Source organism: Danio aesculapii, chromosome 11 (assembly GCF_903798145.1).
Source record: "Danio aesculapii chromosome 11, fDanAes4.1, whole genome shotgun sequence".
In the NCBI taxonomy this organism is placed as follows: Eukaryota; Metazoa; Chordata; class Actinopteri; order Cypriniformes; family Danionidae; genus Danio; species Danio aesculapii.
In genome coordinates, this window is record NC_079445.1 from 11533406 (window position 1) to 11559081 (window position 25676).

A 25676-nucleotide genomic window follows, 5' to 3' on the forward strand; every position below is an offset into this window, starting at 1 on the left:
TTATTCTTATTTGTTTGTTAGTTATTAAGTAACAATTACGCATTCAACTTTTGCTTCTTTGTGAAAGAAATAATTTATTGTAAATGCACTTCACTAAACAGAGTTGCATCTTTCCTGATCGCCTGATCGGATCACTCAAAATGTTACTTAAAACCAGACCTACCATACAGGATCAAGATATAATGCATTTGTGGAATGTATACCACACGCAAGCTAGAATACTTGCTTGATTTCTTGTTTGCTTCCCTCATAGATTGTTCTTTCAAGTGAAATGCAGGCATAAGATATTATCATGATATCTCATAAAAATTCTAAATAGTATCATGTGCGTCATTTGTTGAAAAAGAAAATGATTAAAACCAGCAGCATATTCATACTGGAATCATCTTTCATAATGGGGAATCATCTTGATGTGAAAGAGACAGACAGCATTTATATTTGCCATCTGAATCGGGGTGGAAAACACACATTACGCTGCTTGCCACTTAATCTCATTTTTGCTCATCATTAATGGAATTAGTTTGACACTGATTGTGATAATTGCCGTGTGATATTACGCTACTGATGGTTAGCGAAATTTATGCAGAGCCTGCTCCTGCTTGCAAAAATACTGTTTTGTGTTCAGAAGACCACTAATGGATTTGACTTTATTTTAGTCTCGCTTCTACTGCCACTTGGAGAGATTGCTCAGTGGCCTATATTTTCGTCCAAGACCCTCCTTGAATTAAAAATTATTACTTCTGCTGCCAGTGCTACATTCTCTATTACATGCAAATGTGTACTAATGTGAGTTTCACCTTCTTTCTTTGCCCACAACCTGTCAGTCTCCCTCTTAGTGCCATTTTTAACCCCTCCCCCAGGCCAACCATTTATTTAAATCACAGCGCCACAGCCCCACCCATACTTAACCATCAGTTAATCCCTCCCACAAACCTAATACAGTGTTACTTCAGAGTATTAATCCTTTAATTTTTATTTTTATTTCAAAAGAGATAGTTAAAAAAATTTGTTCAAGTTTCTTTCATTTAAAGAAGTTTAAGAATATACTTATATATACCTCAGCTTGTTACAAACCTGCATGAGTTTTTTTTTCTTTTGTTGAACACAAAATAAGGCATTAAAAATGTTTTAGTGATGATCTTCACTTATGTCTACAGTATCCATGTTTACTATACACTCAAAAAAAAAATGACATTTGCTGCTTGTTCAAACTAGAACTGGACGATATTAGAAGAATATTCGATTAATATTGCGATATGAATATAATTTCACAAGATAACTTTAGTAGCTTCAAAACTTCATTTTGGGATACTGTAGGTGAGTGCATGTGCGTAAAATATACATAATTATTAAAAAATACATAAAATCAACAAATTAAAGAACGGATGGAAACAATAAACAAGGATAAAAATAAAATCAATAATGTGCTCTGAAGTGTAGTTAATTATAATCCCTATTGCAGATTTTTTATTGGTATTTATTGGTTTATACTTCTGCATGCTGTTTGTGTCGCTCTGCAATAACACTTCTGAAACGCTAGCTGGCAGTGAGGTTTTTATATTCCTCTGTGTCAAGCTTCTTCACTGGTGTTTTTGTTTTTTTTCGGAACACTATTTTAATGTACAAGTAGCTAAATCTCGTTCATTCAGAGGTGGGAAACAGCGAACGTGCGATCTTTAGTCATAAGGTAAACACAAAACATATGTTTCGAATTGTAGCATCTTTATGTAACTCGACACTTGTAAATACTCGCTCCAACGGTTTTGCATGTCTCTATGCCCCATCCAGACTCATCAGTGATCCCAAGATGACCAATCACAGAGCTTGCGCTATGCGTCGTTGCAACATGTAATTACATTTTTTGAGAGGTGCGCATCTGCGTCTGCAAAGTCGGTGAGGGATATGCGACCGCGCGAAGGCTGCGCCGGACCATACGCGTGCGATTGACTCAGAAGTATAAATCAACCTCATTTACACTACAAGCAGCTCACAGCGGCAAAGCAGCAAGTGACCATTAATTTTAATGGAGAGTGAGCGACTTCCAGCAACCTGCATCTACGTGAACGACAGCGACCGTTGGCGACCAAGAGGGGGTGTCAAGTGATGCAATAAAGATGAGAATCCTTCAACTTTATGCAATTGAAGAACGACTTTCTCGACAGCCAATAGGAGCACTAGTAGAGCTCACGTAATCCTCTCTCAGCTCCTGCAGAGACCAGTTGTATTCTCCTTGTTGTAGACCTACACAAAACTGCGTTTGCAGCAGATCGCCACCCAGAGCGACAGGCAGCTACAAATTCGCTGCTAGTATGAATGAGGCTTTAAAGGAGACCTATTATGCAAAAAGCTATTTTATTAGGGGTTGTGTGGCAACAGTAAGTGCATTTAACCAGCCTTTAATGTTCAAAATTAATTAATTACACTTTATAAATCACACTTTATAAAAAACAGTATACAGAAACACTTTGATTGACATTTTCCCTTTGTACATGTCATCCAAAGGGGAAAGCCCCGCCCATTAGCCCCGCCTCATTGACATAGGACGTTAGTCTTGTTTTTGAATTTGCCACATTGCTGACACATTGGCAATTGCAGCTCCTCCCTTTTTTCGAAAAGAGCACAATCTCATTTAAATTTAAAGAGACAGTCACCAAAACGGCGCAAATCAGACAAAAGCCTAAAAGGGGCTGTTTCATAAAGTTATAAAACATTATTTGTTGGGTATTTTTGAGCTGAAACTTCACATACACACTCTAGGGACATCAGAAACTTATTTTACATCTTGTAAAAGAGGCATAATAGGCCCCTTTAATTTGAATATTTAGGTTGGAATTGTTCTTTGTTGCAAGGCAATTTTGCCTACTTTTTTGACACTGAACTGACAGTTTTTTGAGCTTAATGCGAGTCAGACATTTCCACTACAGAGCCGCAGACATACTTATCTTTAGAGAAAATTAATACCTGTACCAATAAGTCAGATTTCAAACGCATTCTCTAAAATAAAAGACTAAGTGCTATGAGACAGCTGAAGTATCCATTTACTGCCCACGTTTAGTTAAAGCAGAATTAAACCTGAAAGCACAAAGGGCAATAGTGTCAAAGTTTGAAAACACAAAAAAGTGCCATGCTACTAGAATGGTATTTTGCATATATATTGGCACTAATATGTTTTTTTGAACATATTGCAGTATTTTATATGTGCAATAATACCATGAAAAAAAGTATCAGCATATACAGTAGCCTCTTATAACGTAACTTTGGAATGGTCTAAAAAAGATGAATAAACTTTAGTCTATAGAATCTTTAGAATATTCTAGTCTCTTTTAGCACTTTCAATACCTTTTTGAATTGAAGTGTTTTGATATCTCCGCCTTTGGAGTCTGTGTTAAAAAAAAACAAAACCTTGATGTGCTCAAAGTGTTTTTCCTCTCTCTCTCTCTCTCTCTCTCTCTCTCTCTCTCTCTCAGTACATACGGCAGTGTTGTATCTTTTAAAGACATGGTGAATTGTTGCTGTTAGTGTCTGTAATACAAATGACAGTATAGTGTATAAAAATGCATAAAATGTGAAAATAATAATTCATGCACATACACTGACTCACTTTATTAGGTACACCTGTCCAACTGCTTGTTAATGCAAATTTCTAATCAGCCAAGATGATACTTTTATGTGACTTTGGGAATGGCATGGTTGTTGGTGCCAGATAGTCTGGTCTGAGTATTTCTCTAGGGTTTACTAAGAATGGTTCGGAAAAGAGAAAATATCCAGTGACAGGCAGTTTTGTGGCCAAATGCCTTGTTGATGCCAAAGGTCAGAGGGGAATGGCCAGACTGGTTGTAGCTGATAGAAAGGCAACAGTAACTCAAATAATCACTCGTTACAACCAAGATATGCAGAGGAGCATCTCTGAACGCACAACATGTCCAACCTTGAGGCAGATGGGCTACAGCATCCGAAGATTACACCAGGTGCCACTCCTGTCAGCTAAGAACAGGAAACTAAGGCTGAAATTCGCACAAGCTCACCAAAATTGGACAATAGAAGTGTACCCATTTTCTGATGGCTACTTCCAGCAGTATAACGTGCCATGTCGTAACACACAAATCATCTCAGACTGTTTTCTTGAACATGACAATGAGTTCACTGTACTCAAATGGCCTCCACAGTCACCAGATCTCAATCCAATAGAGCACCTTTGGGATGTGGTGGAGCTTAGGATTCAGATCATGGATGTACAGCCAATAAATCTGCAGCAACTGCGAAACGCTATCTTGTCAATATGGACCAAAATCTCTGAGGAATATTTCCAGTACCTTGTTGAATGAATGCCATGAATGATTAAGGCAGTTCTAAAGGCAAAAGGGGGTCCAACTTGGTACTATTAAGGTGTACCTAATAAAGTGGAGTGTAAGCTATATCATGCATATTTTTTAAAAGAAAGTCTTTAAGCACATGGCTATTGGGTACTGTTACTGTAGTTATTCTTATGAAGTATTATTAAATCTGTATTTTTTTAGACTACAGCTTTTGTAAAATGGTCTGCGAATGTGGTTTCCGTTTTTAGTTTAACAGGCTTCTCTCATCTGTGGTTTAATTCTGGAACGCCGAGCTGAAGCTTGTTTTACAGCCTTCATGAAAAACAGCCAGAATCTAGAGTAAAAAAAGCCAATAATGGCACACCAGTCATGCCAACCGTGTCAAAACTCACACACATGGGTGAAAACCGTAAAGATCGGGGTCTGCAGGTAAAGGCGTTGCAGCTGTTTTTGCACCGTTTCTATCTGAACCGGAGCTCTAGCTGGTCAGTTGACACTAATTCACAGTAGGCTGGTCACATCTAGCTTCAGAAAGAAAGCCTTTTCTTTCACTCGATCAATTTCTTTTTCCCCTTGCAAGAATACATGGAGATTCTCTCGCACCAATGCTGCACTCAAATCTCTCACACTTCTATGGGCCACTTCATCAGTGGGTTTCTTAGCTGCGTGCTGTCATTCACAGAATCTGGATATCTGATAGTGAAAGCGGAGGTTTAGAGGTTTTTCTGGGCTCCTGTACTCATTCAAACGGTAAAGTTTTGAGCTAGCTGCACTGTAAAAAAAAAATAGCTTATATCTACTAAATAAAATTGAGGCAACAGATTACAAGCAGTAATTAAATTCAACAAGTATAGATTGAGTTTAAATGTATTAAATTAGTTTATTTAAAATCATTTAGAATGAGTCACAATACTTAAAGGTGCCATATACTGCATTGGCTTAATAAGTTTAGTTGTTCTCTGATATCTACATAGTAGGTTTATGGCTTCGGTAAGTAAAAAAAAAAAATCCAGAAATGGTTTAATAAGCTCATTTATTACTCCATAAAATGCTCCTAGAATCAAAATAGTCAATGATTGACCATATATGGTTCTGAAGCAATATTGAACATGCCTTGTGCTATCGTTGCCCAGTAACGCATATTAAAGAATTTGGGGCTCGCGTTTTAAAAATAAAAGTGCCACATACATAGTAAGCGAAATATGTTTAAAATAACTAAGGGAGGAAAATTACCACTGTTGTATCACTAGAAAACGTTTGGCTTATCAAATGCAGTCTGAGGTGTGCATATTAATGATGTCAGAGCTTTTTTAATGCTCTCAGAGGTGCATATGAGTTGGTGTGCTTTTGAGGACGTGGCTGCTTGTCAGGTCCGGATGAATGACCCAAAGTAGGCATACATGCGAATGAGTAAGGCATGGTCCTTGAGTCTCGTCACAGTTTGTTTGGTCTTCTGATTGGCCGGTTGTCCACCGGGATTTTACACTTGTGGAATTTACATGAGAACCAGAAAACAGCGGTGTCTGAGGTTGACAGTATGTCTTTTTTCATATACTGATCTTGTGTTATTCTACTACGCCTTGGTATGCCCAGATTTTCATTAAAGGGCACCTTTAAATAAATTCAATTAATTAAAAAACTAAGAAGTATTAAAATTATGAAATTTTAAATAAAAACATTGGACAAAAATAACCACAATGTTAACAAAAACTTTTATGTTGATTTTACACATTTGTAGCATTTTACAAGCAGTAATTTGTGTTAAATCAACATAAAACATGTATTTTATTAACATTGGTTTTATTAGAAAAAAAAACACAATGTTAATGAAAACATTTTTTATTTTGATTCAGCACAAATTCATAGTCTGTTCAGCAACTGTGAAAAATAATACCTTATGTCTACTAAAAAAAATCGAGAGAACCGTTTACAAGCAGTATTATTTATTATATTCTACAAGTATGGACTGAGTTTAAATGAATTAAATTCACTTATTTAAAATCAGTCATTCAAATAAAAGTAACTGCAAACGGTACTTTAAAAAAAAACAGATTTTCACCAAAAATATTGGATTTATTGGACAAAAAATAACCACAATGTTAATGAAAACACTTTTATTTGTCTGTTCAGCAGCTTTAAAAAATATCCTATCCATTCAATAAAAATGAGGGTACAGATTACAAGCAGTATTAATTAAATTCAACAAGTACAGACTGAGTTAGTTTTATTGAATCAGCTTAAATTTATGGAGCCTGTTCAGCAGCTTGAAGCAAGGAAAAACAGATTAATATCAATCTCATAACAGACAATATGTTGTTAAATTACAACATAATACACAATAAATAGTCTACATTCAAACAAGTGGACTTTGGTCATCTTTTTTTTTAAACAGCATAGTTTCAAATAATTGGACATTGTTAGTGTGAATTCATCAGTCATAAACATCCTAGGCTTTTTACATTTCTTTCTTTCTTTCTTACTTTTTTTAACAAATCAAAGGTATTATTTGCCAGAATAATGCAGATTTATTGAACCAAGAATGACCAGTTTTTGGCAATACTGCCATGGATCTTAAACCCATCCATATATGAACATTTTTCCAGCTAAAAAAGAGCATAATTTGATTACTAAAATAATAAACATTTTTCGATGTAAAGTGCAAACTTTGTTTGGTGTACACTGATAAGTGTACTGTGTTTTTCTTGCCTGTGGCATTGCATGAGTTATGCATCACATTTATGAAGACAGGAGATGCAGAAGATGAGAGAAAAAAAATGTTCAAACAACTGTGATTCAGCTCCTAAATAAGCTCTTGAGATATAATGCAGTTTGAAGGTCTGAAGGCAAGCTGATTAATTCATTTAATAATTATTCTTTATTATTAAGCATTGTGCGGAAAGAATCACAAATGTTCCAAGCTTGATGAGATACAAAAGTGGCAAATAGTAGGAGTAGGAGTAACAAAATTACTTATTTTAGCTTAGCATTTTAAATTTGTACTGTTTTTACACTTGTGGTACATTTTAGTTTTGTCTTAGTTTGTTTGATTAGGCAGTTTTATTTGTCTTAGTTAATTAGTTAGTTAGTTTGTTAGTTTGTTAGTTAGTTCGTTAGTTAGTTAGTTTGTTAATTAGTCTAATTTTTATTTTGTGAACATTTTTTTTATTTAAAAATATATAAAAATAAATATACAATATAAATACTAAACATATTCATTCATTCATTTTCCTTCAGCTTAGTCCCTTTATTCATCAGGGGTTGCCACAGCGGAATAAACTGCCAACTTATCCAGCATATGTTTTACGCAGCGAATGCCCTTCCAGCTTCAACCCATCACTGGGAAGCACCATGCACACTCATTCACACACATACACTACGGACAATTTAGCTTAGCCAATTCACCTAGCACGTCTTTTGACTTGTGGAGGAAACCAGAGCACCCGGAGGAAACCCAGGCAAACATAAATGTGTTTCAAGTTACAGTTCAGATTTTCCACCATACAATCAGTGCTTATCTATTATTTTTTATAATTATTTTATTTAACATAGTTATTCAGAAAATATTGTTAGTTTTGTTGTTAGTAGTGTATAATTTACTGAGATTTGTATTCAAAATGTTTGTTTTGGGGGCGATGCAGTGGCGCAGTAGGTAGTGCTGTCGCCTCACAGCAGTTTGCATGTTCTCCCTGCGTTCGTGTGGGTGAATTGGGTAGGCTAAATTGTCCGTAGTGTATGTGTGTATGAATAAGTGTGTATGTGTTTCTCAGTGATGGGTTGCGGCTGGAAGGGCATCTGCAACATAAAACAAATGCTGGATAAGTTGGTGGTTCATTCCACTATGGCGACCCCAGATTAATAAAGGGACTAAGCCGAAAAGAAAATGAATGAATGTTTGTTTTGACCAATAGTTTTGTCTTAGTTTTAGTTACTGTTTTAGTTTTTTAGTTTTTAGGACATAATTTGTTCAAATAGTAATTTTACCCATTCTTTTCTTTTTTTTTTTAGCCCCACCTATATCAGAAGCATCCACATCACCAAAGTTGCTCAAACCAACAACCACTACCACAACCACTACTCAGCCCAAGGGCCAAGTGACTACTATCACTACTACCGGGACCAGAGCTGTTAATAAGACCCCCAAATCACCACCTGTACTTCCCCAAACCACCACGCCACCCTCACTGGAGTCGTTTCCTCCACCTGAGCGCTTCTGCGAGAGCGTAGAGCTTAGGGACATACTGTGGCCGCAGACGCAGAGGGGCATGCTGGTGGAACGACCCTGCCCCAAAGGAACTCGAGGTAGGTGCACATACCTGTTCAAGCGTAACCTGCTGCAGTTTTCCACTCAAGGCTTTTTGAATCTCTATCAGTCACACACAAGTTATTTTGATAAGCATTTAGCCTCTAGGCAAGAAGAAATGTGTATATTCTCCGAGGATTCACCATTTGAATAAAACCATAAAGCCATGTAAGACTACTGTATGAAGTACAGGGATTGCAACCACATTGCAGCATCTTGTTGGTGATGTTTACTACTAATAATATGTAGTTGTTCATAATAATTAAAGTCTGTGTGAAAGCTAAATTTATTAAATATTTTTTGGCTTATTCTTTACATAAACAATTCATCTGTGTAAGTTAATCCACTGAAAAAAAGGTTGTTTTAGTAATCTTCAATCAAACTCAGACCATCTGAATCCAATTTTGGAGTAGCAGCGCTTTATCCACAATATACTTAACCACGCCTCTCTGACCGAGAATGATGCACAAAAGAAAAGCCCTGCTCCCTACTCAATATTCTGTTTCAGTTGAAAGTACATCAGCATAATGAAATAATAGTAGTAATCTTATTATTTATTATTATTTATTTATTATTAAGTAGCCATGGAATAATTAAAGAAATCTACAAGCAATCTGGCTACTTTAAAGGGCACCTATGATGAAAATTATCTTTTGGAAGCTGTTTTGACAGAACTGTGTGTAGGTACAGTATAGTGTGTCCACAGTCATATTGGAGTGATATAAAGATAATAAGTCTCTTTTTAAATATTTCCTGACGTTAAAATAGGCCCACCGCAATATGATGGGGTTTCCCTGCCAACCGAATTGATTGACAGCCACGTGTTAACATGTCTCAGTTGTAATGCATATAATCATATCAACAATACAGGACGGGCGCAAACCAACTAAGCATTTGACGATCACCAGTTTCAAGGTTTAACTTGGTTTGGAAATATCAAGGTTTTAACAGTGCTAAAATGTTTTGGTATTTTATTCCCTAGGTATATGTAAGGTTTTTTAATGTATTTTTATGTGTTGTAAAGAAATCTGTGTTTTTAAAACTAATGAAAACAGCCTAAGTCAATAATTTATTTGAATTATTTAGCCTGACATGATTACTGTTCCAAAACATTATAAATGTTTCTTAAAATAAAATAGTTCAATAGAGAATTTGTATGTATTTCTTTGTTTATTTATTTATTTACACAGTAATTTAAAAGAACTTATTTTAAAGCAGTAATCACAAGACCATGAAAACCGTGGTATTTTTATCCAAGGTTATCATAACTTAAACCGGCCCATGCCTAAAAGCAACTGGGATATATAAAGATCTGTTCAGCTCTCTGTTGTTGTCAGTCATCATCAAATGTGATCAAAAATGTGTTTTACACGTTTGAAACGTTTTTGAAACAGTACATGTTTGTAATATAGACAGTAAAATCACTGTAATACATCACCACAGCCACATAATGCCAGTACAATTATAAAAGAAGACGCTTCAATCCCGGTTTTTGGACATTAAATCAGGTTTATTTTCTACATTAGCATAACAGATATCCATACAGCTGTGGATATTAACGTGTATCCTGTCACATTTGCCATGCAAAAACAGTGCAAAGTTAAACACGTGCACAGTGTGTGTGTCCGCTGTGTGTGTGTCTGTGTGAATTTTGTAACAACATTGTGTGTGATTTATTACAGAAAGGCTTGAATTTACTCCACAACAAATACATCAAATTATCATTGGGAAAGTTCTTACTGTAGTGCTTTTCACAAACTTTACGTGAGATCTGCTTCCTTCATGTCGGTCACTGTGCTGTTTATCTGACGCAGCCAGAGATTGAGGCACACTCTGACAGGCAGCATAACTAGCATTAAAGGCACAGGTAACAAAAAGAGCTACATTGTGTTCAGAGCAGAAAATTCATAAATAATATATAATAAATAATCTAATGGGTATTTTGAGCTGAAACTTAACAGACCCATTCTGGAGATACAAAACAAAGATCAAGCATTAGCATTTTCTTTAGCATTACTCAATGCGACACGTGCATCATTAAAAATAGGATTGAATGACGTCAAGTCTGACACTTTCATTTCAGAACAGAGGACTGAAAACACTTTTATATTGTCATGTAGCACAAGTATTTAAGCATGTTAACGAGAGAGCAGGAGAGCGCAATATTCGCCACGTAACCAATATAAACTAATATAAAACTGCTATACGTCACGTGCATAAATCACGGCATAAACATTACATTAAGATGCCTACTGGTTTAAAAAGGCCTAGATTAAAAGATGATACCTAAATGAGAACTTTTCTGTCATAAACTATAGTAAAACAACTTGTCAAGAAGAATAAAAAAAAAATTAACCCTACAAACAGATTAAATACAAGAAAGGAGAAAAGGGCACTCTTTTATTATCAGCTGTCAGTCAGGGCCCGCTCTTTTTTTCCTGGTCATTGCACTGCTGTGTAAATACAGACGATTGGATACCAGTCACTTTTAAAAGATGATGTAAGCGGGTCAGCAAAAAAATTGGATACAGTCACAAAATCGGAATTGATCATCAAGATCTGCAGTATAAATGCAGCCTTACTTACAAAGGATTACACGTACTTCTAATAATAATAATAATGATGATTATGTTTCTCAGGCACTGCCTCCTACCTCTGTGTTCTCTCCACTGGGACCTGGAACCCAAAAGGCCCAGATCTGAGCAACTGTACATCCCACTGGGTAAATCAAGTCGCACAAAAGGTTTGTAGCTCCCGATTGTTAACATGTGGCCGTTTTTAGAGCATAATATCATAAAAATAAGTTACTCTCCAGTGTCATATTTTGTACAGACAGTACAGACCAATCTGGTGCTGTTATCAGCATGTGTTTTTGTTAATATTCGATGCTACTTGTAAATAGAACTGATGTGCACAATGGGACGCGGATCTTCTTATAGAACACTCACAAAAAGGAACTAAAGAAGCATGAACGCTTCATCCACTGAAATCGAGGAAGCGTTTTCAAATGCTATTACAAAGTGTTACCAGTTTCTAATGATAGCTGTAATTGCTCGCGGGGGCTGTTGCTGACTCAGCACGATGATGTCATAATGGGAGTCAGGAGCCTCGTAGATACAAAATGATATTTTTCAGAGCCATGCTGTGAGGTTAATTTGTGTAATCTCTCAGATCCGGAGTGGAGAAAACGCAGCCAACCTGGCGAACGAGCTGGCCAAACATACCAAAGGAGCCATCTTTGCTGGTGACATTAGCTCTACCATGAGGCTCATGGAGCAGCTGGTGGATATTCTAGATGCTCAGTTACAGGAACTGCGACCCAGCGAGAAAGACTCCACCGGCCGCAGCTTCAATAAGGTATTAACAGGATTTCATTCCGAACATGTTTTTTTAATAAGCAGCAGCATGCCTTGGTACCGTTCAGCCGTACTTTGCTTAAAGGACACTTGACTGTTTAACAGCATCAAACTCATTGTCACACCCCATCTTGCTTTGAGAGATTAAAGTGAATTCTGGTGCTATATCTAGTCTATCCCAAATCACAAGAGAATGAAATTGACATCACCATCAGGGGCATGGATTTGTCTGGTGTGTAATTCTGCTGATGGCAGTTTTTAAAGGGATAGTTCACCCAAAAATCAAAATTGTCCCATTAATTCTCCTATGAGTTTCTTTATTCTGTTGAACACAAAGGAAGATATTTTGATGAGTCTAGGAAACCTAAAACCATTGACATTCATAGCAGGAAAAACAAATAGTATGGAAGTCATTGGTTACAGGTTTCCAACACTTTTCTAAATATCCAATTCAAAAATGGGTAAATGATGACTGAATTTTCATTTTTGGGTGACAGCTCATTTTTGAGCTGTCTCTTTATGAAGCAAGAACTTAAGTACATGACAAAGGTAATAACACATTAACACAATTTTCTAACATGTTATGCCTCAATATTAGTGCACTGGCATAATGCACACTTTTGCTTTCATAATACCATACCATATTTCAGTGCATTCTACAAATCTGCAAATTAGAATGCAGCCACAGTAACTTTCTGTAAATAGGTCACAAAGAAATGAACATAGCCAGTTATCGGTTTGCAAAAATTATTAGAAGGTATTATATAAAACATGTGCTCTGCATTTAAAATACAAATGTAAGACAGCTTTGTACTTAGCCGAGATTTATGTAACATTTACTTTTAACAGTAGAAATCTTGGGGGCATGCATTCATCAAGCCTGAGATTTTAAAGATGTATGGCTCTGTTCAGCATGTTCCAAGGCTGCTGAGCATATACATAAGTAAATTCACTCTGAGGGATTTAGCATTAATTGACACAGTTAAATCAAAATTAACATTGTATCACAGTTTACTCAGGAACTCCTTCCAAAGCCATTAGATAGTTTTTAAATATATTGTATATTATTTATTTATTTATTTATTTATTTATTTATTTATTTATTTATTTATTTATTTATCAACAAATAGTTGTCATTCCATTAAGTCAGTTCAAACCAAAACTTTAAGCTTCAAAAAAGTCATGAAGACATAAATGTGTATAGACAGGTAAATTGGGTAGGCTAAATTGTCCGTAGTGTATGAGTGTGAATGGGTGTGTATGGATGTTTCCCAGAGATGGGTTGCAGCTGGAAGGGCATCCGCTGTGTAAAACATATGCTGGATAAGTTGGCGGTTCTTTCCACTGTAGCGACCCCAGTTTAATAAAGGGACTAAGCTGAAAAGAAAATGAATGAATGAATATATAATATATTTTTGTAAGTTATCTGAAATTATATATCTAAATTTATGTATTTAACAAATATCTATATATGTATGTTCTATGGATCAATGTTTGTTTGAGAGTAAAAGTCTAAATTAAATCAGTTCATCATATAATGTGTTCATAGTCCTATGGTTTTATTATGTATTTGTTTAAATTGACTTGCTAAATGTTTTGAAGGTTGAATGTTTTGGTTGAATACTCTTTGATAGATACATAGTAAGGAGTAAGAGTTGTACATAGTAAGTGTTATGGGTTTGGAACATATGAGAGTGAATAAAAAAAGACAGAATTGTCATTTATGGGTAAACTTTTCTTTCCAAGTCTGCCTTAAAGGCATTTTTAATGATTAAATGAACCTCAATATATTTTAGTACAGACAGAAACCAATACAGTTGTATTGTGTGCTCTGTATGCCTTGTTGTCTCATTAATTAAAATCAGAAAATGGGTGAAATCAAAAGTACATCTGTGAACTCAAATGGCTGTAGCAAAGGCAGTACTGACTAAAAGCCAAATTATCTTTTAAATCGATTTTGCAGTTAGAGGTCAACAGAATGGAGACATTTTTCAAATAATGCAGACGCATCAATCCTATCGCAATAGTGCCATTTATCTCATGAAATGCATGTGAGCATTTACCAATATGATTTACATGAGCAGGGCATGTTCCAAGACTTATAAATCTCTAAACCCAAACATTAGATTCACTCAACCCCCTAATCCCAACTCTTAATCCTAATCCCAACTCCTCTTCATCTCCTAGTACAAACTCCCAACCACAATCCCTAACCCAGCTCCTAGTTACCTAACCAGATATTTACATTAACCTTCACCTTTTTCTTTACTGCCACTCTAATCCTGTCTGACCAAAACCAAATCTCTCAGTTCAGCGTTTAACTCTGAACCCCAATCAGTCCAAATATCAGTCCTTTCCCAGCAGGCACATAATGTCAGAAGATGTTAATATTAAGTTAGATTTAGGTCAGCAGCATCTAAGGACAATGTTATTTTGATGTCCAATAATGATGTTGATATTTAGTTGATTTTAGGTTGTGTTGGAAAGGGACTAAAATCCAACGTCGAGCCAAAATCTTAAACCAATGTCATATTGAAATGAAATACTGACATTTATTTGTCAGGCATGGCAACAAAATCCAACGCCTGATAGATGTCATAATGGTAACATCCACACAACATCACACCGCAACATCATTAGACGTTGATATTTAGTTGTTTTTATGTTGCGTTGGAAAGTGACCAAAATGCAAAATCGAGCCAACATCTTAAACCAACTTCATATTAATGTCAAATTCTGACATTTATTCATCAGGTATGGCCACCAAAATCCAAAGTCTGATAGATGTCATAATGGTAACGTCCACACACATCAAGCTGTAACATCATTAGATGTTGATATTTTGTTTTTTTATGTTGCGTTGGAGAGTAAACAAAATGCAACGTCGAGCCAACATCTTAAACCAACTTCACATTGACGTCAAATACTGACATTTATTTGTACGTAATGGACACCAAAATCCAACGTCTAATAGACGTCATAATGGTTATGTCCACACAACGTCAAGCTGTAACATCATTAGACATTGATAATTTGTTGTTTTAGGTTGCGCTGAAAAGTAACCAAAATGCAATGTCTGTTCCATGTTGGACAATGACATCAGCCTGACGTTGGGTTCTGACGTCTAGCCGATTTTCATTTCCAAACAAAATGCAACGTCCCACGATGTTGGGGTACTACGTCAATCTGATGTCATGTTGATGTCCTGTGCTTGCTGGGATGTGTCACAAATACTCGTCTTCCTATGTTTACACTTTTTTTTTGCATAGGAACTTTTCCCCCCAACTATGATCCCCAATCTCTGACCTTAAACATTTTTTCTGACCCTAAACTGTTTCATCTAACTTGGATCCCAACCTTTAGCCTTAACACAGTATCCAATTTCCTGTCCGAAATCCCTTCCTTAACCACTGTTATTAACCTTTCCTTTTTACTATCCTACAACCTTATCCAAACTCAACCCCTTCTGTAAATTCATGCTTCCAACTCACCTTGGATAAAAGTCTCTGCTAAATGACTAAATGTAAATATGAACTCCAATTCCCAGCCCTGATCCTTGTGTGCATATTTTGTATGTTTCATTTGCATATTACAGATGGTTAATGAGTTATTGATTTTATTTTGAATTTATTTTAAAAGCACTTGTGAATTTATTTATTTTTTTTGGCTAAACACCCAAACATTCATTGGTCACGTGATTTCATCAAAGCAGTTCCAACTGCTAACTGTGTTTCTGAAGTTCTTTTGGATTGGAGAACTCATTAGTACACCATCAACCTTTCTAACTGTGTTTCTTTGGTCTGTTTTTGTTCTTGTGTGTGTCCTCTCTCAAATAAAAAAAAAGCTTCAAAAGCGAGAAAGGACGTGCAGGGCATATATGAAGGTATATCTGTGCTACGCTACTATAGTCTTGTTTCTGTACTTCCACGTCTTTTTTTTTCTCTGCTCTTTATCCTCAGCATGGTCCTGTCTCCCTTCATTCTCACTGTCGCCACAGCATTTCACTCCGCCAGTGTCCTCATTTCTGGAGGTTCGATATTTCAGTGGATTGGAAATTATGTGGCTGCAATTTTTATGCCCAATTCACACTTTTTATGTGATTGTTGGTGGTCTGTTTTTTATTTATTTGTATTTTTTTCAGTTTCTTTCTTGTTAAAGTCATGTGTTAATATTTGTTGCTCGATTTGCAGGTTGGCGATGCATGTGTTGTTGTTGTTGCGCTCAAATTGATCTTTTTGGTTGTACAGGGTAGATGCCAATTTCTGATGCATTAAATACATAATTGGTTTAGCCGCAACATCTTGAGCTGTCCAAAGATTTTAGACCAAAGAAACCAACAAAAGAGTATGACTGAATGCATAACTCTGTTCTGGAAACACAAATCAATGATTGTGAAACTCCTGACTGTGAAGCTGCATGTATCATCTTTTTATTCTTTTTTTTTTTTAATTAGGTGTAGAGGAGAAAAATTACTCAGCATCAAGGATATCACATATAAAATGTGGAATATTACAGCTGTAAAATGTAGTTTATTATTATATGAGTCAGAGCTGGAAAACCAATTGGACGAACAATAATTATCTAAGTAGGCGACATGAGTCAATATTTTAGTCTGGAGGTGTGTGTGTGCTGCAGCTTTGACTGAATAGCATGAGACTGCTAGTGTGTAATGTAAAATGTTTTGGTATAATTTAATCAAACATTTGAGGAAGCTATTTAATTATTACCAGTCAAAGTAGATCTAAAATAATGTCATTTAACATTTTCAACAATCCTGCTTAAGTACTGAATTTTGGAGATTATTTAACAGTGTTTAAATGTTCTTTATTTTATATTTGTGACTCTTTTAAAAATGTGATACATAGTAATATATGCAAATTACATATGTAGTACAGTATATGCAACATATATTTAAAAATATAGCAGAAATGGCTGCTCACACACACACACACACACACACACACACACACACACACACACATATATATATATATATATATATATATACATACATATATATACATACATATATATATCACATGGCAGCAACTCAATCCATTTAGGCATATAGACATGGTCACGATGATCTGCTGCAGTTCAAATTGAGCTCCAGAATGCGGAAGAAAGGTGATTTAAGTGACTTTGAACATAGAATGGTGGCTGGTGCCAGAAGGGCTGGTCTGAGTATTTCAGAAACTGCTGATCAACTGGGATTTTCACGCACAACCATCAAATGCCTTGATGCCAGAGGTCAGAGGAGAATGGCCAGAGTGGTTCAAGCTAATAGAACAACAACAGTAACTCAAATAACCACTCGTTACCACTGAGGTATGCAGAAGAGCATCTCTGAACGCACAACACGTCCACACAACACGTGGCACTGGGTGCCACTCCTGTCAACTAAAAACAGGAAACTGAGGCTACAATTCGCACAGGCTCACGAAAATTCGACAATAGAAGATTGGAAAAACGTTGCCTGGTCTGATTAGTCTTGATTTCTGCTGCGACAATTAGATAGTACAGTTAGAATTTGGCATCAACAACATGAAAGCATGGATCCATCCTGCCTTGTGTCAATGATTCAGGCTGGTGGTGGTGGTGTAATGGTTTGGTGGATATTTTCTTGACACACTTTGGGGCCATTAGTACCAACTGAGAATTGTGTCAACACCACAGCCTACCTGAGTATGTCCATCCCTTTATGATTACAGTGTACCCATCTTCTGATGGTTACTTCCAGCAGGATACCATGTCATAAAGAGCAAATCATCTCAGGCTGGTTTCTTGAATATGACAATGAGTTCCCTGTACTCAAATGGCCTCCAGAGTCACCAGATCTCAATCCAATAAAGCACCTTTGGGATGTGGTGAAATGGGAGATTCCCATCATAGATGCGCAGCTGACAAGTCTGGAGCAACTGCGGGATGCTATCATGTCAATATGGACTAAAATCTCTGAGGAATATTTCCAGTACCTTGTTGAATCTATGCCACAAATGATTAAGGCCAGTTCTGAAGGCAAAAGGGGGTCCAACCCGATAGTAGTAAGGTGTACCTAATAAAGTGGCCGGTGAGTGTATATTTTATAAATGTGATATTCGTATATTAACTTGTATTTTGTGTATGTACTTTGCATATATTGCCAAACATCAGACTTCTATGTAGGGAAGCATATTTTCAAGACAGAATCAAATGGGTAAACTTTGAAAATAGTGATCTGTGCCTTCAGCTCTGACGACCCAAAACAGTGGTGTCTTTATCCTAATGGACATTTGCATTTATAAGGCATCACAAACAGCTGTCTTTCTTTACCTCACATGTGTCTGTTTACGTACTTGAAGAGCCTTTGACATTCAATACTGCACTCTTCAGACTAACAGAGCATGTCAGGCTCATTTCTGCAGCCTTGTTTTTTTTATGTGTGTCACCTGATAACGACCTAAAACAAAGTGTGCATGTTTGCTTTCATTCGGGCACGGGCAGACAGCTGCTGATAAAGTCAAGGCTTTGACATTTGACCTTACTACAGTGGTTAGTGCTGACACAAGCGTCTCATTGGGCTGCAGGCTATCGTGGATACAGTCGACAACCTCCTCAGACCGGAGGCTCTGAAATCGTGGCGAGATATGAATACCACGGAGCAGACGCACGCCGCAACCATGTTACTGGACACCCTGGAGGAAGGAGCCTTTGTCCTTGCTGACAATTTAATGGAACCGGCCATTGTGAAAGTACCAGCCAGTAATATAAGTGAGTATGAGCGATGCACAGAACTAATAGAACTGACAACATAAATACTGTAGCTTATTCCGCAGCTGATAACTTTGAGTTTTCAAACCTGCTTTAGCTGTGGAATTGTATTGCAATGGCATCTAACACATAAGGTAGATGGCAGAGAAATACAGTGCATGCGGAAAGTATAGATAGCGCTTCACTTTTTCCACATTTTTTGTTACAGTTTTATTCCAAAATGGATTAAATTCATTTACTTCCTCTACACACAATTCCCCATGATGACCATGTGAAAAAAAAAATTTAATTGTTGCATATGTATTAAAAATAAAAACCTGAAAAATCACATGTACATAAGTATTCACAGCCTTTGCTAAGAACTTTGTTGATGCAGCAATTACAACCTCAAGTCTTTTTGAATATGATGCCACAAGCTTGGCACACCTGTCCTTGGGAGTTTTTGCCCATTCCTCTTTGCAGTACCCCCTGAAGATCTATCAGGTTGGATTGGAAGCAACAGTGTACAGCCATTTTTTAAATCTCTCCAGAGATGTTCAATAGGATTTAGATCTGGTCTCTGGCTGGGCCACTCAAGGACATTCACCAAGTTGTTGTGAAGCCACTCTATTGATATTTTGGTGGTGTTCTTTGAGTTATTGTCCTGCTGAAAGATGAGCTGTCAACCCAGTTTAAGGTCAAGAGAACTCTGAGGCAGGTTTTTATTTGGGATGTCTCTGTACATTGCTGCATTCATCTTTCCCTCTATCCTGACTAGTCTTCCAGTTTCTGCTGCTGAAAAACATCCCCTCACCATGATGCTGCCACCACCATGATTCACTGTAGCGATGGTAGTAACCTGGTGATGAGTGGTGCCTGGTTTTCTCCAAACGTAATGCCTGGCCTCCAAAGAGTTAAATTTTAGTTCTATCAGACCCGAGAAATTTGTTTCAAATGGTCTCAGAGTCCTTCAGATGCCTTTTGGCAAATTTGGCAACATTTGGGGTTTTCGTTTGGCCACTCACAGGCCTGGTTGGTGGATTGCTACACACATGGTTGTCCTTCTGTAAGGTTCTCCAGACAGAGTGATCATCGGGTTATTGATCACCTCCCTGACTAAGACGTTTCTCCCCCGATCACTTAGCTTAGATGGCCGGCCAGCTCTAGGAAGAATCCTGGTGGTTCCAAACATCTTCCACTTACGGATGATGGTGGCCACTGTGCTGATTGGAACTTTCAGAGCAGCAGAAATTTTTTTGTAACCTTTCCCCAGCCTTTTGCTTTGAGACAATCCTGTCTCTGAGGTCTACAGACTACATCTACATGAAGAAAGCATGTCTTCATGCTTGGTTTGTGCTTTGACATTTACTGTCAACCCTGGGACCTTAAATAGACAGGTGTATGGCTTTTCAAATCATGTCCAATCAACTGATTTACCACAGGTGAACTCCAGTTAAGCTGCTGAAACATCTCCAGAATGATTAGTGGAAACAGAATGTACCTGAGCTCAATTTAGAGCTTCACGGCAAAGGCTATGAATACTTATGTACATGTGATTTTTCAGGTTTTTTATTTTTAATAAATTCCCAACAATTAAAAAAAAGTATTTTTTCACATGGTCATTATGGGGTGCTGTGTGTAGAATCTTAAATAAATAAATTAATTTAATCCATTTTGCAATAAGGCTGTAACATAAAAAATGTAGGAAAAGTGAAGCGCTATGAATATTTTCCGTATGCACTGTACCTTTGGGATATTGGCAAACCTGCAGTGTAACATTTTAAATTCCATCCTACACTATTTTAAACAGCACTTTCCTAATTCCTTCAGTACTGTTGTGCATGCAGTTTTTACGACCCCATATTAATTGGGGCTCGACATGGAATCTTCTTGCTCTATTCATTTACCACACTGCAGGACCTTTATGAAGTAAAGGCAAAAAAGCCTTTTCTGTTCATAGTAAAAAGTTCAAATATTGTTAAGTAAAATCATTTATTTATTTATTTGACTTACTTTGCACCATAATTTAAAGTGATTATTTTGAATGCAAATACACTTGTTTTCCATGTAAATTATACTCATTATACATAGTTCTGTATTTAGAAAATTAATTTACTGGTGAAACTGTGTTTGTTGATCATGTTAAAACTTATTCATCAGATAAAGCAGAGAAGAGTGTAATATAAGCCAATTGAACCACTAGCAAACTACAGCCTATTGCTTCGAATTTTCAACGTTATGCAAATTGTGTCGAGCACAGATTTTGTGGGTGTGTTTTCACTGCTGTCCGATTTGAATATTTCCTTTAGTGAATCAAACGACGCAGATAGTGCATGCAAATAAACCGTAATTCATTCTCAGCGAATACCCCTTACCCCCCTCCTCCCGCCCCTTATTCCATCTCGTCTTTCTGCTTGGTGAACTAACAATGTGAAACATCTGATTTCTCTCTGCAGTTCTGGATGTTTACGTGCTGAGCACAGATGGGCAGGTTCAAGATTTCAGGTTTCCCCAGAGTGGCAGGGGTGGTATTTCTATCCAATTGTCTTCCAATACGGTGAAACTCAACAGTCGTAATGGTACGCTCCAGCCCACTCACAAACACACTCATGTAAAGTCATTGTACCGCATTAGTATCAAATCCATTGAGAGTAAGAACATGTAAGATTGTGCCGGTCACTATGGAGATAGAACTGATCTCATGGTCAAGGAAGAATCTGAACATAGATGTGAACATAATGCTCAGCATATGTTGTTTTCCACAAACACATCTGGGTCTGTTGCTAGGTCAGTTGGTGCTGAAGTTAAAACTTTTGGTGGATGTATATGTGTATATGTGGGATTGTACTGCTTAGGAATAATTCACCAGCAAATCAAGCATAACATGATTGCAAACATACTAAGAAACACTTTCTTTTTTTATTAAATGTACATGATAACAAGACACAATGGGAATTGTCATGATTGTCAAAATGTCTTTTTCTTAATAGGCTTCATTTTCATTTGCGCAGAACATAATTTTGTATTTTTTCTCCATTAATTTGGCGTGAACTAAAACCCAGAGGTGTTCTTGACAGTTTTTGTGAGGCTCACTGACATAATAGACAGTAATGAGAAGTAAGTTTTGCAATTTTGTGCTTTGCAGGTGTTGCCAAGTTGGTTTTCGCTCTTTATAAGAACCTGGGGCAGTTTCTAAGCACGGAGAACGCAACAATGAAACTCAGCCAGGAGGTCAACGGACGCAACCTCTCGGTGGCTGTGAATTCTGACGTCATCGCTGCATCAATAAACAAAGAATCCAGTCGTGTATTTATATCGGAGCCTGTGATTTTCACCCTGGAGCACATCGACGTGAGTGCAAGCAATAAACAAACAAAGCGATCGTAAAAGCAGCGGGATAGCAAAGCAAGACGGCAAATAAAGGGAAAATAAAAGCAGTCTCAATTCAAACACCCTACAAGGTCACAGAGGGGTTTATTTAAGCCATCGAACAGGAAATTAACAAAGTCTAAACCAATGATTATTACCAGCCTAGACCAAATTCTTAATGAAAACTAATTCGTTTGTCGACATTAGGATGTAAATGATGCAATTTCCTTTTTTTGGAGTGGAAAATTAACTCCCAGATTAGCTATACAATGCAGGATGAAATTACCAGAGGACCAATTATCATCGCGCTCTCTTTTAAAGTGTCAGGAGCATTCCCAGAGGAGACCCGGCTTGATTTTTGCTCTCTATCAAAGTAATTGTGTGATTTCCACAGACATGCCTTCAAACCATTCTGCCCCCTGTTAGCACCTCATATAATCAATGGTCCCGTGCAAGATTTCGCACTCATTTAACCTTATTAGATTCTTTGGTCGTTTATGGGAGAACACACACTGCGCATTCAAAAGAGTGTTTGATATGGCCGGTGTATCATTTGCCCAAGAATGAATGCCAACAGTCAGAGGGAATTACAATGCCGTTTCTCATGCGCTGCTGCCATTATCGGAGGGACGGCTACTAAATATCAATTGATTATGATCTGCTAACTCATGAGGAATCTTTCTGTCTCCTGCCGTCGATTACAGATGCAGCATTACTATAACTCCAACTGCTCATTCTGGAACTACTCTGAGAGAACCATGATGGGATACTGGTCCACTCAGGGCTGCAAACTCATCCACGCCAATAAAAGTCACACCACATGCTCCTGTAGTCATCTCACCAACTTTGCCGTGCTCATGGCTCATCGAGAGCTGCTGGTAAGATGCGATCTTCATAAATATTTAAGCTTTTGTCCATGCGTTACTGTGAAACCCAGCTGTTATAATAGACAGAGCCAACTCTCGTCTGCTTCTCTAAGCCAAACGATACAAATTGATACTGTTCATTAGCCTATTTAAGGGTTCGGAGTTTACTAATATAGTTAATCAAATTTTATTCATGTGAAAACAGTTACGCGGGTTGTCCCTGTTTAAAGATTAGTTGTATACTCTGTAAAAATTGCTGGGTTCCACAGAATTACTTCATGTTGTCTAAATAATATTAAAAAAATTAAGTGGATTGAACCTATAACAATTAAGTTCTCCCAACAAACACAGAATAATTGTTTTGTTTCAACTAATTTTAAGTAAGTAGTTTGAACAAGCAGCAAAAGTCATTTTTTGAGTGTATGGTGATGGGTAAAGCCCTGGTCAGATCACGCGGTTTTGTCACGATTTTGGAACAATTTCCTTGACGTAGGTTGCCGTGGGGAGTCGTAAATGACAAATGGGTGTTGTGACAAAAGATTCAATTGTTTCTTCTCGTTTAATGTGGCATAGTTCAAAATAGACTGCATATTTAATTATTGGTGGGTCACAGGTGGATAAGATCAATCATTGATTATACAAACTTGAACTACTTTCTCTAAAATATTAAAGTTGTTTTAAGCAATTTTATTTGACAGACTGGCACAAATATAGTTTCTCAGTTCACTCATCCTTTTGACAGAGTTCGTTCTTCTGAGGTGATCTGGAAACATGTTCAGTGCTGCTAATACATTGTAAAAGCCTGTCTTGCTTATTCAAATTACTTGATTAAACTAATAAAATTGAAACTCATTAACAAATGGTTGATTTTGTCATTAAAAATTAAATGTTTATTATAAGTTTCTCTGAATATTTCACTTTATTTTATTAAGTCTAGATTTTATTTTATTTAACAAACCAGTTTGAGCTTTGCCGCTTGAAGCACGTCATCTCAGATTTTATTCATTATTCTTGTTTATATCTAGTAGATAACTGACAAACAAAAAAATATATTAAAATTAAGATACAAATTATACCAAAGAAATTTGTTTAAAAAATATATTATTTCCCCTCCAAAAATATGAATTATATTTTTGTTTGTGCCTGTCCACTACTCAGCTGTGTGGGTAGATGATTTGTTTCACTCCATGGAAAATAAGGATATAATTAATGCTTCACTGTAATTGTTGTATCACAAACCTCTGTCATATATTTGCAAATTTTTTTAATATGTCATTATTTTAAAGATTATGTCTTTAGTGTCTGATTTTTCCTTGCTGCTGATGTGCTTTCATTTCCTTCGTCTCACTCGCAGCAAGTTCAGTTGACGGATTGTTTAATAAGCAACCCATTGATTGAAAATATATATTTGGATTCAAAAGAAATGCGACACAGTGGCGCAGTAGGTAGTGCTATCGCTTCACAGCAAGAAGGTCGCTGGTTCGAGCCTCGGCTGGGTCAGTTGGCGGTTCTGTGTGGAGTTTGCATGTTCTCCTTGCGTTCGTGTGGGTTTTCTCCGGGTGCTCCGGTTTCCCCCACAGTCCAAACCCATGTGGTATAGGTAAATTGAGTAGGCTAAATTGTTCATAATGTATGAGTGTGAATGAGTGTGTATGGATGTTTCCCAGAGATGGGTTGCAGCTGGAAGGTCATCAGCTGCATAAAACTTGTGCTGGATAAGTTGGCGGTTCATTCTGCTGTGGTGACCCCGGATTAATATAAAGACTAAACCAAAAAGAAAATGAATGAATGAACAAAAAGGAAATATACAGTATCATGTCATAATGAATGCCCTTAATTAATGTAGCCTAGTCATCATCAGTGTTTATTAAGATTGACATAAGATAAAAAAAATTTATAAAAAAAAAACATTGAAATTAAGATAAGAAATATTGTTATAGCAACACTTGTGACTGCTTTGGGAAATAACACTCGTCGTAGACGTCACAGGATGACTGATCGTGAAGGAACGTGTAGTCTGGTACATTCGTTACCCACAACAAGTTGTGATTTTGTGATCTGCTAAAGTGACTTTCGTAACCGACAATATAAATCATGTGACCTGACCGGGGCTTAAGTTTAATTAATTACTAATTACATTATTATTATTTTTTTTTATCAAATTGCATTTTAATTACTATGTCTGAAAATCCATCACATAAACACACTATAAATGAATCTCAATGCATAGAAATTAAAGTCTTTTCCTTCTTTAGATTTGAGCCAAACAAAACCTTTTAGCTTTATTAAATGTAACACTTAAAGAACAATAAACCCCATGTATCAAAACACAATACATTTAAAAGCAATGAAAATATTTCATACATACCCTATTTATAAACTTCATAAACTTCAGACTTCTTCAATCTTCTTGATAAATGAAACCTTCTTTAGCTGAAAAATAAAATTAATTGGTCTGTATCTCTGTATTGATTTATTCATAACTGTACAGTAACTTATGTGCCGTATTTAAGCAAGTACATTACAAGTAAGTACCTAAAAAACAGAAAAGTATAGCCTTATATTTTTGTGGAAAAGTAATCTAATTACAGTAACTAGTTACTTTGTTACTAATTGCATCCAACACTGGTTTCATCAGTTCTTCACCAATGATATCGCAATGTATGCATCTGCAATAGTCACATAGCAAAGATATGCAATGTTGATTTAAGTTTATATTTGAGCAAAAGTGGAATTTTGC

At 36.6% G+C, this 25676-nt stretch overlaps 1 protein-coding gene across 15 annotated transcripts in view; it reads left to right on the forward strand.

The window, feature by feature from the left end:
- The window catches only part of adgrl2a (adhesion G protein-coupled receptor L2a), a 192496-nt gene that overhangs the window by 122831 nt on the left and 43989 nt on the right, over positions 1 to 25676 (forward strand). For 13 of the 15 annotated variants that reach the window (XR_008838502.1, XR_008838503.1, XR_008838504.1 and 10 more), the window contains exons 6-13: positions 8322 to 8615; positions 11256 to 11359; positions 11788 to 11973; positions 15817 to 15855; positions 18539 to 18722; positions 21158 to 21280; positions 21847 to 22052; positions 22775 to 22948. Coding sequence is in view for 12 of the 15 variants with exons in the window: in XM_056467668.1 (XP_056323643.1) it covers positions 8322 to 8615; positions 11256 to 11359; positions 11788 to 11973; positions 15817 to 15855; positions 18539 to 18722; positions 21158 to 21280; positions 21847 to 22052; positions 22775 to 22948 (1310 nt within the window). In the remaining 3 variants the exon portion in view is untranslated. The remainder of the gene's footprint in view (positions 1 to 8321; positions 8616 to 11255; positions 11360 to 11787; positions 11974 to 15816; positions 15856 to 18538; positions 18723 to 21157; positions 21281 to 21846; positions 22053 to 22774; positions 22949 to 25676) is intronic. The other 2 variants (XM_056467665.1, XM_056467667.1) reach the window with 1 other exon arrangement.